Source organism: Dromiciops gliroides, chromosome 4 (assembly GCF_019393635.1).
Source record: "Dromiciops gliroides isolate mDroGli1 chromosome 4, mDroGli1.pri, whole genome shotgun sequence".
Taxonomy (NCBI): domain Eukaryota; kingdom Metazoa; phylum Chordata; class Mammalia; order Microbiotheria; family Microbiotheriidae; genus Dromiciops; species Dromiciops gliroides.
The window spans coordinates 496,452,043-496,465,484 of NC_057864.1; the positions used below are offsets into that span (position 1 = coordinate 496,452,043).

The 13,442-nt window shown below is 51.5% G+C and overlaps 4 protein-coding genes across 4 annotated transcripts in view; 1 reads left to right on the plus strand and 3 right to left on the minus strand.

Annotated features, from left to right (window-relative positions):
* The window catches only part of TSPEAR (thrombospondin type laminin G domain and EAR repeats), a 190,748-nt gene that overhangs the window by 110,737 nt on the left and 66,569 nt on the right, over positions 1–13,442 (plus strand). The window lies entirely within an intron of this gene.
* Positions 1,181–1,963, minus strand: LOC122754219 (keratin-associated protein 10-3-like). Its single transcript, XM_044002435.1, has one exon. The coding sequence runs from the start codon at positions 1,910–1,912 to the stop codon at positions 1,181–1,183; it is 732 nt and encodes a 243-aa protein (XP_043858370.1). The 5' UTR covers positions 1,913–1,963.
* LOC122754229 (keratin-associated protein 10-11-like) lies at positions 5,196–5,627 on the minus strand. The gene is made up of 2 exons (XM_044002446.1): positions 5,575–5,627; positions 5,196–5,427 (listed from the first exon to the last, which is right to left on the minus strand). Exons 1-2 carry the CDS (start codon positions 5,625–5,627, stop codon positions 5,196–5,198), a joined length of 285 nt encoding a protein of 94 aa, XP_043858381.1.
* LOC122754218 (keratin-associated protein 10-3-like) lies at positions 12,362–13,242 on the minus strand. Its single transcript, XM_044002434.1, has one exon. The coding sequence runs from the start codon at positions 13,240–13,242 to the stop codon at positions 12,493–12,495; it is 750 nt and encodes a 249-aa protein (XP_043858369.1). The 3' UTR covers positions 12,362–12,492.

Below are 13,442 nucleotides of genomic sequence, written 5' to 3' on the forward strand. Positions count from 1 at the left end.
TGTATGGATGTACATGTGTGTTTGTGTGGAGGTGACCTTGGTCAGTGGGGCTTGTAGACTCCCTCCAAGGGCACCTGTCCAGATGGAAGAACATAGGGCCTTTTGCCTCTTCTGACTTCCCTCTGTATTTCTGCACACAGAGGGCTCCTTGGGAAGTTGTCACTGCCCTGAGATGTCAACCAGCTCTCAGTCAGCCTCAGGGTGATTTGGGGCTATGTGGTCCTGGTGATGCTGAGAGTGAGTTGGCTGGGCTTTGGTTGAGTAGAGGGCCATGGAGGCTGCTTGGATGCTGGGCATGCAGAGTGTGCCTGCAAGCAGCCTCTCTCCAGGTGTGCTCCCATGGGGCCTGGCTGCTCTGGTGTGAGTCAGACCCTCCAACATGTCCATTCCTACATGAGTGTCTGGGTGTCCTGGCTCTGCAGGCTTCCAAAGTGAGAGAACATTTCCTGGCTATGGTCATCTCCCAGGTCCCTGGGATGCTGGGGTTGCACTCAGACTGAGGCTGCAGAGGAGATGCTGGGGCAGAGTGTATTGGATGTCCTTCCCTTGAGCTAGACTCAATGAACTCAGATTTGGGAAGCAGAAGACAATGTAAGGCAAGAGTCTAGTAGCCAGGTGGGCAGGCAGATGGGTGAGAATGTGGTTCAGTGTGGGCTGGATGGGGATGGGTCAGGGCATGGCTTGGCATGACCTTGGTGAGGTGTGTGCATCGTGTGGTGGTCAATTGCTTGATGGCCATCTCCTGAGACCTTCTGGTCTCCTCAGGCAGTCTTGTCGGATATTTGTGCCTTCCCCCTACAACAAAATGATGTGTCCATGGTAAGGAAGGAGAAGGGAGAGGCCATGAAGTGGCATTGATTCAGTTTATTGGCAGGTGGGTCCCTGTATGGGGCCATTCCCCACCATACCTTGAGCCCAGAGAGAGCCTGAGAGCCACAGGCAGTTCCAGGGTGATGCACACTGACCTAGGTGCATGTGGAAGCAGGAGCTGTGACTGGGGTCAGCCTTGAGATGGAGGAGCTTTGTGGGAGACCCTGGGTGGGCTGGGGTGGGTGATGTGCTCAGCTGTAGCTTGGTGGACTGGCTTCCTTGGCCAGTTGTTGAGCCTGATGTTTTGGGGGCTCTATGCAGGAGGCTGACAGAAGGTGGTCAGGGGTGGAAAAGGCCAAGTGCCCTGTGTTCAGCAGCAGGATTTTTGGCCAGAGGTGGCAGTGCAGCAGGCAGGCTTGCAGCAGGTGGGCTGGCAGAGGAGGGACACACAAGAGGAAGGGCGGCAGCAGCTGGTGGCTGGACAGCAGGAGGGTGCACAGCAGCAGGAGGAGGAGGAGGTGGTGGTGCAGCAGGAGGGTTTGCAGGAGAGAGGCACACAGCAGGTGGCTGGTCTGCACACTGGCCTACAGACGAGGGACACACAGGAGGCAGGGCAGCAGCAGCTGGGCTGGCAGCAGGAGGAGGCTGGAGCACAGGCTGTGGTCATACAGCAGCTGGGCTTGCAGCACCCAGGGAGGGCAATGCAGCAGCTGGGCTGGAAGCAAGACTGCTGGCAGGAGGAAGCCCCACAGGCAATGGGCTGGCAGCAAGACTGCTGGCAGCAGTCTGGGGAGCAGGAGGAGGTGCACACAGACTGGCAGGGGCTGGGTGCACACACTGGCTGGCAGGTGGCAGGCACACAGCAGACTGGGCGGCACACCAGGGTCAGGCAGGAGGCTGGTGTGCAGCATGGGGCAGGGCAGCAGGAGGGCCCACAGCAGCCAGGTTCACAACAGCTCTCTGGGCAGTCGTCCAGCTGCCAGGAGGAGCCCATGCCAGAACTGGGCAGGCAGATGTTGCTGCCACAACTCACATCACTGGAGCAGACTGAGGCGGCTGAGGCTGTGGGAACACAGGGCCCAGAAAAACAGGAGTCTGCCATGATGGGAGAAGCTGTGCTGGTGCCTTGGGCAGCTAAGAGTGGCAGAGGGGTGTCAGGGTGGGGCTGGGTGCCTGATGCAGGGAAGGGCTTGAGCCTCACTGGGACTGAGCCGGTGGCTGTCTGTGTGTGTGTGTGTGTGTGTGTGTGTGTGTGTGTGAAGGAGATGGAAGCTGTGGGGCTGTGTGAGAAGGAGCCCTAGCCTTTTGGGCTTTATATCCCTCCTGCCAGGCGGATGTGCCAGGGGCAGAGTAATCCCTCTTCCCTGTTGTTGTTTATGGGCATGGTGACCTTGTCCAGGAGATGGATATTGGCTCATAAACATCTTTACCTTGGGTTTCATTTCCAGCCTTTAGTAACCAGTCATGAAGCTCCTGGCCTGAGTCCAGGCTAAGTCCAGAGCATCCAGTGACAATAGGGGTTGCTGGTGGGCTGAGGGACCCCTGAGCAGGGACCAGCTTCCTCAGGGACATTTCTGGAGGGGAGAGCACTGACCAGGGTGATCTCAAAGGCTTCCTGTACAAGGTCTGAGCTCTGGATCGCTGGAGCTGGGAGGGAAGATGGGGGAGGGGTGTTCTGAGCCTTCCCAGCAGCTTGAGGAGACTGGGAGCTTTGTGTTGGGAGACCAGCAGGCCCCACTGGCCAAAGGTACCTAGAGGAGTCTTGAGCAAGAGCTCTGGAGAGCAAGGGGAGAGATTGGGTAGTTGTGAATGGCCAACATTGTAGGTTATATTCTGTTTGACAGCACATATTGGGTCATCCAGGGACGTGATCAGAACTGTGCTTTCAGAGCAGTCCAGGGCAGCTTCCACAGTGGGGGTGCCCACAGTGTTGTTCCCAATGGCACCCGATCCCCAAACCAGCATGAAACATATTGGAGGAATAAGTAACAGGAGGAATAAAAATGCAGCCAAACATTGACAAAGTCCCATTTTAAACCTAGGTAATATTCTATTTTTAGGGATCTGTATATATGTATTAGACGCTCCCATTTCTTCTTGGGTTTGAAATCCCTGGTGTAGAGGATGGATTGGGAAAAGGACAACCTTGGGTGCAAGTCACTATTTTAGGTGATGGTGATGAAGATCTTCTCTGGGCTAGTGGAATTATGGTTGTAGAGATGGAAATTGGAAAAAGAGAAGGAAAGAGAGAGAGAAATAGAGAGACAGAGAGACACATAGAGAGACAGAGTCAGAGAAACTGAGCCAGGGACAGACAGAGATGGAAAAGGAGAGGGAGAAAGTGAGAGACAGAGTCAAAGAGATAGAGATGGAGGGGGAGAGATTCAAAGAGATGAAGATGAGGAGAGAAAGAGAGATGAGAGATCTGAGAGATAGACAGAGATAGAGGGACAAAGAGGCAAACAGAGACTGATACACATGCAAAGAGAGACAGAGACAGAGACAAAGACAGACTGTCAGAGTTGCTGGCATAGCTGACCCTCCTAGAAGAGGGAGGATATGATGGCATCCCAGCCACACCTAGAACAGTAACCCCTGGCCAGGAGAGCCTCCAATTCTTGCTCTCCTCAGCCCCAGGGAGGAGAGAGTCGATGGTGTAGAGGGCATTTTGGGGTCAGCACAGGAGGCAAAGAGGGAGCCCCAAGGCACAGCCTCTTTTCTCTGTCCAAGAGGAGGCAGGGTCGTCTCCCATAGGGCGGAGCTGGGCTGCTGTAGGATGCTCCAAGACAGAGGGCTGAGAGCAGCCCTAGGAAGGACACAGGCAGTGAGCAGAGACCAGTCTGGCTCTGGGTCCCATCAGGGAGCTCCCAGCAGAGGTCAGAGAAGAGGATTTGTCTCCAGGGTCACTCAGAAGCCCAGGATGGGCTGAAAATTTGGGATCTGCTGGTTGGTCTGTTTACTTCAGGCCCTGAAGCCTCAGTGGATTCTGAAGGGGGTGGTCAGGCCTTTGCTTGCAGTGCTGTGGGGGCATTTGGGATGATGGGCAGGGGGGGTGGGGAGGCTGCCTGCAAGGGCCAGGGCTCCAGGGCCAGCCAGCAGGTGTTCAGCAGTGGTGTGTGGGAATCCCTTGCCACCTGGTGCCTACAGGCCCAACACCCAGAGAGACAAAGACACATCCAGACACAGACACACATACCCTGGCACACACAGGGACACAGACGCATGTACACACTCAGATACAAACATGCACACACACACAAACATGCACGTGTACAGACAATCAAACAAGGACATAAGTACAGACACATGCAGACACCCACATGGCCAGGGCTTCCCTGTGCTTTCATGCCCATGGGCTACAGGACCCTGTTATGTTCTCTTGTCTCTGGGTCTAACTGCACCAATGTGTTCTTCCAAGAGGCTACATGAGAAAGGGCCTGGATTCTCCCACAGACCCAGAGGAGGCCTGGAAACTTGCCCTCCTGAAAACCTGTTTGCCTTTTCTGAGTAGCCAGGGCACCACAAGGCTGTGTCCCCTGGGGGGCACTGCCTGCCAGTCCAATCCAATCCACCTTATTAAGCACCCACTGCCTGCCTGCCACTGTACTAACACTGGGGCTATACCTGATGAAAAAAGACAAATGGTCCTTGCCCCCAAGGGGCTTACAATCTAATGGGAGGAGACAATGAGCCAAAGGAGGCAGAAAAGTAGGCAGGGAGAACAGGGGTACTTGGCAGTGTGGCATCTTATTCTGTGCAGGGGAAAGCAGGCAGAGCAGCACATCAAGGCAGGCTCAGCTGAGAGTCCAGCCTCTGCCCTCTCCAAAGGAAGGCCTTGGGAGGAGTCTGACTCTCTGCCCTCCTGCCCTCCTGCCCTCCAATCTGGGGTCCCAAAACTGAAGAAACCCATAGGAGCCCAGGAGCCAAATTCCTTCCAGGTGTCCCTGGGTGTGTCTCAAGCCTCTTGGACCATGCTCTCTCCCCCAGAACAAAAGAGGAAACTCCTTCCTTCCCTCTACCCCCCACCCCCATCCTGGACCATCAGGCTTCAGAGAACAGAGTTGCCCGGAACTTATTTGCTGTGTTTCCTCTTGAATTTATTGAAGTTTCAAGTGTGTCCCAGGGGTGGGGGAAGCTGCAGTGACCCCAAGACAGGGAGGGACATTGTGGAAAGTAGGACCCTGGTGTCCCAGCATCTCCCCCTGGGGGAGGTCTGGAAGGGTCCATGTGGCAATGGGGGCTTCTATGTCATAGTGAAGTCCATGGATTGTGATGCAGCCCTGCTGTGTTCTGACAACAGTGACCTATCCTGGGTCTCCTGGGTGGTGAGTCATACCAGAACCATAGCTTGGCTCCAATCTGTGGGATACAAGGGAGGGAACTGCTCAGCAGCAGGAGGGGGCACAGGAGGGGGCACAGAGCAGGGAGGTGCAGGAGGCTGGCTGGCAGCAGGAGGCCTGGCAGGATGGGATTCCACAGGTCACAGGCTTGCAGCACACAGGCACACATACAGTGGGTTTGCAGCAGACAGGCACACAGCAGGCAGACTGGCCGGGGCTAGACCCACAGCAGGTGGACTGGCAGGGGCTGGACACACAGCAGGCAGACTGGCAGGGGCTGGGCACACAGCAGGAGGGGGAGCAGCTGCCGGCTCCACAGACTGCCTGGCAGCTGGTCACCACAGGGCATGCTGGGCGGCACAATAGGGTCACACAGGAGGCTGGGCGGCAGCAAGGACGGACACAGCAGACTGGCTTGCAGCACAGGGGCATGGAGCAGCTTGGCTGGCAGCCAGTGGAGCAGCTGGTGTGGCACATGGTGTCTGGGGGGGGGGTGGGATCTTTGGAGAGGAGCTGAGTAGGAGGGATGGGTTTGGACAGTTCCTTCCCCCCATCAACCCTTTTATACCCCTCTGCAGTGTGTGTGTGTGTGTGTGTGTGTGTGTGTGTGTGTGTGTGTGTGTGTGTGTGTACCACAGCAACAGACATTGGCTGTTTTTTGCCTCTCTTCTTCCTCTTCCTCCTCCCAAACAATGTATGAAGGTTCTGTCTAGATCCTTTTCTGGTGTTTCTTAGACTCTTAGAATTGTCACATAAGGGGATGAGCATCTTTGGGTCTTCCTAGAGGCCACTGTCCCCCTTGTTTAATTATATCTACATGTTGATTCCTTGTTCTTCCTTCAAAGTCAAACCTAAGATTTCTGGGAGAGTCCTCAAAGCAGGAAGCCCTCACCTTCCTGGTCTCATGGAGCATTCTGGGTCTCCCCAAGACCATTCAGACCCAAGTATTCATGGAACACTTAATCAGTAACAAGGCAAATGGAGTCTGGCCTTCCAGGGAAAGGGGTTTGGACCTCATCCTCCTAAGTTCCAAGGAGGTTTCAGCACTGCTGAGGGAGTGGGAGGACCAATGTTGCCCTGGACAAGCAGGCTGCTCTGGACTGAGAGTATAATTGTCCCTTGTTTGCTCCTGGTACACAAATACCAGCGCTTTGGAGGAAGATCTGGCCTTAGTGGCAAGGTTGGCTCCTCCTCCTCCTGGCCCTCAATAAAAACATTGCATTTCTTCCTTTGGAGGCCCTGAAGGCCAATGGAATCCAAGACTGAAACCCGGGCCCCTGTTTATAAGAACTTGTGGCCTTTGGAAGAAAGCACCTTGTTCTATTGCACGAGGTGACCCCTTCCTACTTCTGTAGCCTCTCTACTCATTACTACCTTAGTCAGGCTCTGTTTCACCCAGACTGCCCTGCTTGCTCTGACTTATTGCTTGGTTGCCTGGTTGTGGTCCTGTACTCTTGATGGGGACCCAAATGACGTCCCTATGTTGGAATCAAGGTCCAGTGTGCATGATTGTGGCTGATCTGACCTCTGTGAGCTCAGAAGATTCTACCCCTGGCTGGGCACAAATAGTCCATGTGAACATTGGGAAAGGAGATATCTCTAAATTTGTATATCTCATGTTCCTTTTGGGCTACTGCAATTTTGCTTCAGTCATAGAGCACAGCTCCTTCTTTGATGTGGGCATGCTATGATGGCCAGTCCTCTGCCAGTGTCTCTCATAGCATGAAATCTATTCCAAAGTTTTCTAGAGAGACCTGGACAGTGCCCTTTTGTGGCTTCTTTTTTGTATTTTATTATTTTCCAGTTACATATAATGATAGTTTTCAAAATTTGTTTTCATAAGGTTTTCATATTTTTCATATTTAGCATTTTATTTTAACAAATTACATGCAAAATACAAATTTTGACATTAATTTCCTTAAAACTTTGTGTTCCAAATTCTCTTTCCCCATCCCTCCCACCCCCAAGAACTGAAGCTATTCAGTATAAGCTATACATGAGCAGTCCTGGAAAATATTTCCACATTAGCCGGGTTGTGAAAGAAAACAGACAAGGGGGCAGCTAGGTGGTGCAGTGTATAGAGCACCGGCCCTGGATTCAAGAGGTCCTGAGTTCAAATCCAGCCTCAGACACTTGACACTTACTAGCTGTGTGACCCTGGGCAAGTCACAACCCCAGTTGCCTCACCAAAAAAACAAAACAAACAAAAAAAAAGGACACAAAAATGAATTTAAAAAGAAAGAAAGAAGGAAAGAAAGAAAGAAAACAGACAAAAAACCTCCAGATAAAGGAACTAACAAAAAAATATGCTTCAATCTGCACTCAGATACCATCACTTCTATCTCTGTAAACGGACTACACTGTTCATAAGACTTTCAGAATTGTCTTGGATCATTGCATTGATGAAAATAACCAAGTCATTCACAGCCAATTATCTCACAATATTGCTGCTACTTTGTATATAGTACATTTCACTTTGCATCAGCTTATGCAGGTCCCTCCAGGTTTTTCTCATGGCATCCTGCTCATCATTTTTCATAGTATACTATATTTATACAGTACTTTAAAGAGAGATTTCCTTACAATTAACCCATGAGGTTGATTATTGCAACAACAGTTATAGATAACATTCATGTAGTACCTTACACGTGACAACAAATTTTCTTCACAATATTCCAGCAAAGGTAAGTACCATACGTTTAGTCATCTTCAATCAATCATCATTCAGCAATGCTCCTCCTCATCAATCAATACTCATCTTCCTCCAATCATCATCAATCCATGAAACATCATCATCTCCTCACATTACTCTTGCCTCTGCTTCAAAAAATTTTCACATTTACTATTGCTAATTATTTCCCTCCATCCTACTCCCTCCACATTATATTTACTCTAATTTTGATCTTATTTTACCTTATCCCTCCTCAAAAGTGTTTTGTTTCTGACTTCCCCCCCCCAAATCTGCCCTCCCTTCTTTCACCCCTCCCTCCTTATCCCCTTCCCCTCCAACTGCAAGATTAGATAGATTACTCCACCCAATTGAATTGTTTATTCCCTCCTTGAGCCACCTCTAATGAGATTAAGGTCTTTGAGCCAATTCTGATGAATGTAAGGCTCATTCACTGCCCCACTCCTCCCCCATCTCTCCCCCCACTCCATCAGCCCTTTCCTGCTTCTTTCATGTGAGATTTCACCACATTCTACCTCTCCCTTTCGCCTTCCCCCAGTGCAATCCTCTCCCCCCTCAATTTTACCCTAAAGATGTCATCATGGAGCAGCTAGGTGACACAGTAGACAAGATACCCACCCTGGACCCAGGAAGACTGGAGTCCAAATTCGGACTCAGACACAAGACACTCACTAACTCAGTGACCCCAGGCATGTCACCCAATGCTAACTGCCCCACAAAAAAGATAAACAAAAAATAAATGCTTTCCAGATATCATCCCTTCATAATCAATTCCCACCTGTGTCCTCTGTGTAATTTTATTCCTATCATCTTTCCTAATACTGAGAAAGTTCTTATGAGTTACACATATCCTCTTCCTATGTGGGAATGTAAAAAGTTTAATCTTTTAATATCCCCTCATTATTTCTTTTTCCTGTTTATCTTTTTATGCTCCTCTAGGGTCTTGTATTTGAAAATCACATTTTCTATACACTTCAGTTCTTTTCATCATGGATGCCTGAAAGTCCTCTTTTTCATTGAAGTCCCTGAAAAATTGTACTCAGTTTGCTTGGCTGTAATCCCAATTCCTTTGTCCTTCAGAATGTCACATTCCATGCCCTCTGATCCTTTAATGTAGATGTTGCTAGATCTTGTGTTATCCTGACTGTTTCTCCACAGTAATTGCTTGCAATATTTTCTCCCTGACTTGGAAGTTCTGTAATTTGGCTATAATATTACTGGAAGTTTTCTTTTTGGGATCTCTTTCAGGATGTTATCAGGGGATATTGTCAATTTCCATTTTGCCTTCTGTTTCTAGAATATCAGGGCAATTTTCCCTGACAATCTCTTGGAAGACGATGTCTAAGCTCTTTTTTTGATCATGATTTTCAGGTAGTTTAATAATTTCAAGTTATCTCTCTTGGATGTATTTTCCAGTTCAGCTGTTCTCCCAAGACGATATTTCACATTGCCCTCTACTTTTTTATTCATTTGGATTTGTTTTATTGTGTCTTGGTTTCTCATAACGTCTCTAGGTTCTGCTTGTTCAATCCTAATTCTTAGGCAATTCTTTTCTTCTGAGAGCTTTTCCCTTTGGCTTTTCAAGCTGTTGACTTTTAAAAATGACTTTCCTGCATCACTTTCATTTTTTTCCTCTACCTCTCTTACTTTATTCAGAGTCCTTTTTGAGCGCTTTCATATTTTTCTTGGAAGCTTTGGATGTAGGAGCCCTGATATTGCTCTCCTCTTCTAAGTGTATATCTCAATCTTCCTTGTCAACAAAAAACTTTCTATGGTCTGCACCTTTGTCTGCCTGCTCATCTTCCCAGCCAATTTCTTGACTTTTGACTCCTTCTTAAAGTGGAGCACTGCCTCCAGGACACACTATCCCAAGTTTCAGGGGGTCCCAGTTGGTAAGCTTTAAGGAGAAGCATGTTATCAGCTCACCTGGACTGTGCTCTTGACTGTAAGTAACCACAGGCTGCTTGCACTTTAACCTGAAAACAAATCTGGTTCACTTTGGTTGCAAGTGTAGGCATGCCTGCACCCCTCCCCCACCTGGGACCACCACCCAAGACTGTCCTGTATCCAAGCCTGGGCAAAACATCAGAGTTCCACCTCAGTGCCAACAGAGACCCCTATAATCCCCCCCAGCCAACCACCTGACCCTCTCACTAGACTGTGAGCTGAGTTAGCCACAGCTGCAGCAGATTCAGAGGCTCTGGAAGTCTCTTTCCTTGGCATGCCCTGGGGCTGGATCTGTTTCAGCTGGGCTCCACTCCCACCCCAGTACAGCAGACCCCTCCTGCCAAACTTCTTTTGTTGTTTTTGTTGTTGTTGTTTTTTAGTGAGGCAATTGGGATTAAGTGACTTGCCCAGGGTCACACAGCTAGTAAGTGTTAAATGTCTGAGGCCGAATTTGAACTCAGGCACTCCTGACTCCAAGGCCGGTGCTCTATCCACTGTGCCACCTAGCTGCCCCCTCCTGCCAAACTTCTAAGCCATCTTTGGCTGGAAAAATGGTTCCACTTACAAATGATGTGGTTCTGGCTGGGGGAGAAGCTGTGTTTTGTCTTCTTGTTAATGCTCTGGCCCAATGAGCACAATCAGCAGAGAACTGAGCCATACTGTGTCACATCTCAGCTCCCAGGGCTGCACAAACCCCACCTCCCCCCTCAGTGCCTTTGTCCGGGCTCTCCTTGGTGCCTGGGGTGCTCTCCCTGCACACCTCTGCCTCCTAGGACACCTGGCTTCCTCTGGGGCTGAGCTCCTCTGGGGCCTCCCATGTGGACTCTCTCCCAACCTCTACATATGCCAGTGTCCTCTGTCCCTAGGAAAGGACTTTGTATTTGCTTGTCCATCTTCATCCTGCTTCCTCTGGTAGAATACAAGCTCCCTGAGGGTAGTGCTTTTTGTCCTTAGACCCTGTACCCTTGAGACAATCCCTGACTGACAGTAGCATTTCCTGAACACTTATGGAAGGTCACCTGTCCAACTGCCCATGAGCTCCATGGGCTCTGGACTTCCCAGATGTCCCTCAGGTCTTCTGGACATGCAGTGGTCCCCATGCCCCAGTGGTGGGTGGCTCTGGTTAGGATTTCCTCAAACAATACAGCATCAGCAGCTCTCCCATTTCTCTGCCTTTCTCCTGGTTCTGCTCTTGGAGAAGGAAAAGAAGCCTCTTCTCTCTCCTGTCTGATATTCCTCCACTTTCCTGCAGACAGCTATTGAGTGCTCCCTTAGAAGTGTCTGGAAGGATGCTCCTCCAAAGGTCTGACTTCCTCCCAGTTTGGGTCTCCCTCTCTCACTGCTGGCTTCTGTAAAAATGTGGCTCTGAACAAAGAAACTGGGTGTCCTTTTCCAGGCCAGGTGACAATAGCATTGTCAGTACTGTTGTTAGGGACACTGTCCCTTTCCAAAGAAAGAGTCCTCCTTCCTGGCAGGAAGATTGGGAGTTACCAAGCAGGGAACAATGGAGGGGACCAGTCTCTGTGTGTGGATGAACATGTGTGATTGTGTGGAGGTGCTCTTGGTCAGTGGGGCTTGTAGACTCCCTCCAAGGGCACCTGTCCAGATGGAAGAACATAGGGCCTTTTGCCTCTTCTGACTTCCCTCTGTGTTTCTGCACACAGAGGGCTCCTTGGTAAGTTGTCATTGCCCTGAGATATCAACCAGCTCTCAGTCAGCCTCAGGGTGATTTGGGGCTATGTGGTCCTGGTGATGCTGAGAGTGAGTTGGCTAGACTTTGGTTGAGTAGAGGGCCATGGAGGCTGCTTGGATGCTGGGCATGCAGAGTGTGCCTGCAAGGGGCCTCTCTCCAGGTGTGCTCCCATGGGGCCTGGCTGCTCTGGTGTGAGTCAGACCCTCCAACATGTCCATTCTTACATGAGTGTCTGGGTGTCCTGGTTCTGCAGGCTTCCAAAGTGAGAGAACATTTCCTGGCTATGGTCATCTCCCAGGTCCCTGGGATGCTAGGGTTTCACTCAGACTGAGGCTGCAGAGGAGATGCTGGGGCAGAGTGTATTGGATTGTATTGTCCTTCCCTTGAGCTAGACACAATGAAATCAGATTTGGTAAGCAGGGGACAATGTAAGGCAAAGGTCTAGTAGCCAGGGGGGCAGGCAGATGGGTGATGTCATTCAGTGTGGGCTGGATGGGATGGATCATGGCATGGCTGGGCATGACCTTGCTAAGTTGTGTGCATGGTGTGGTGGTCAATTGCTTGATGGCCATCTCCTGAGACCTTCTGGTCTCCTCAGGCAGTCTTGTTGGGTATTTGTGCCTTCCCCCTACAAGAAAATGATGCGTCCATGGTAAGGAAGGAGAAGGGAGAGGCCAGGAAGTGGAGTTGATTCAGTTTATTGGCAGGTGGGTCCCTTTATGGGGCCATTCCCCACCACACTTTGAGCTCAGAGAGAGCCTGAGAGCCACAGGCAGTTCCAAGTTGATGCACACTGACCTAGGTGCATGTGGAAGCAGGAGCTGTGACTGGGGTCAGCCTTGGGATGGAGGAGCTTTGTGGGAGACCCTGGGTGGGCTGGGGTGGGCGATGTGCTCAGCTGTAGCTTGGTGGACTGGCTTCCTTGGCCAGTTGTTGAGCCTGATGTTTTGGGGGCTGTATGCAGGAGGTTGACAGAAGGTGGTCAGGGGTGGAAAAGGCCACGTGCCCTGTGTTCAGCAGCAGGATTTTTGGCCAGAGGTGGCAGTGCAGCAGGCAGGCTTGCAGCAGGTGGGCTGGCAGAGGAGGGACACACAAGAGGAAGGGCGGCAGCAGCTGGTGGCTGGACAGCAGGAGGGTGCACAGCAGCAGGAGGAGGAGGAGGTGGTGGTGCAGCAGGAGGGTTTGCAGGAGAGAGGCACACAGCAGGTGGCTGGTCTGCACACTGGCCTGCAGAGGAGGGACACACAGGAGGCAGGGCGGCAGCAGCTGGGCTGGCAGCAGGAGGAGGCTGGAGCACAGGCTGTGGTCATACAGCAGCTGGGCTTGCAGCACACAGGGAGGGCAATGCAGCAGCTGGGCTGGCAGCAGAGGGGTAGGCAACTGTAGGACTGCTGGCAGGAGGAAGACTCACAGGCAATGGGCTGGCAGCAAGACTGCTGGCAGCAGTCTGGGGAGCAGGAGGAGGTGCACAAAGACTGGCAGGGGCTGGGTGCACACACTGGCTGGCAGGTGGCAGGCACACAGCAGACTGGGCGGCACACCAGGGTCAGGCAGGAGGCTGGTGTGCAGCATGGGGCAGGGCAGCAGGAGGGCCCACAGCAGCCAGGTTCACAACAGCTCTCTGGGCAGTCATCCAGCTGCCAGGAGGAGCCCATGCCAGAACTGGGCAGGCAGATGTTGCTGCCACAACTCACATCACTGGAGCAGACTGAGGCGGCTGAGGCTGTGGGAACACAGGGCCCAGAAAAACAGGAGTCTGCCATGATGGGAGAAGCTGTGCTGGTGCCTTGTGCAGCAAAGAGTGGCAGAGGGGTGTCAGGGAGGGGCTGGGTACCTGATGCAGGGAGGGGCTTGAGCCTCACTGGGATTGAGCTGCTGGCTGTGTGTGTGTGTGTGTGTGTGTGTGTGTGTGTGAAGGAGAGGGAAGCTGTGGGGCTGTGTGAGAAGGTGCCCTAGCCTGGTG

Bases quoted from the DNA above. Each gene is read 5' to 3' on its own strand.
- LOC122754218 (XM_044002434.1), bottom strand. From the start codon at position 13,242: ATGGCAGACTCCTGTTTTTCTGGGCCCTGTGTTCCCACAGCCTCAGCC.
- LOC122754219 (XM_044002435.1), bottom strand. From the start codon at position 1,912: ATGGCAGACTCCTGTTTTTCTGGGCCCTGTGTTCCCACAGCCTCAGCC.
- LOC122754229 (XM_044002446.1), bottom strand. From the start codon at position 5,627: ATGTGCCACACCAGCTGCTCCACTGGCTGCCAGCCAAGCTGCTCCATG. The intron at 5,428-5,574 runs GTGCTGCAAGCC...CTGTGTGCCCAG, and splicing joins CCAAGCTGCTCCATGCCCCT to CCCCTGCCAGTCTGCCTGCT.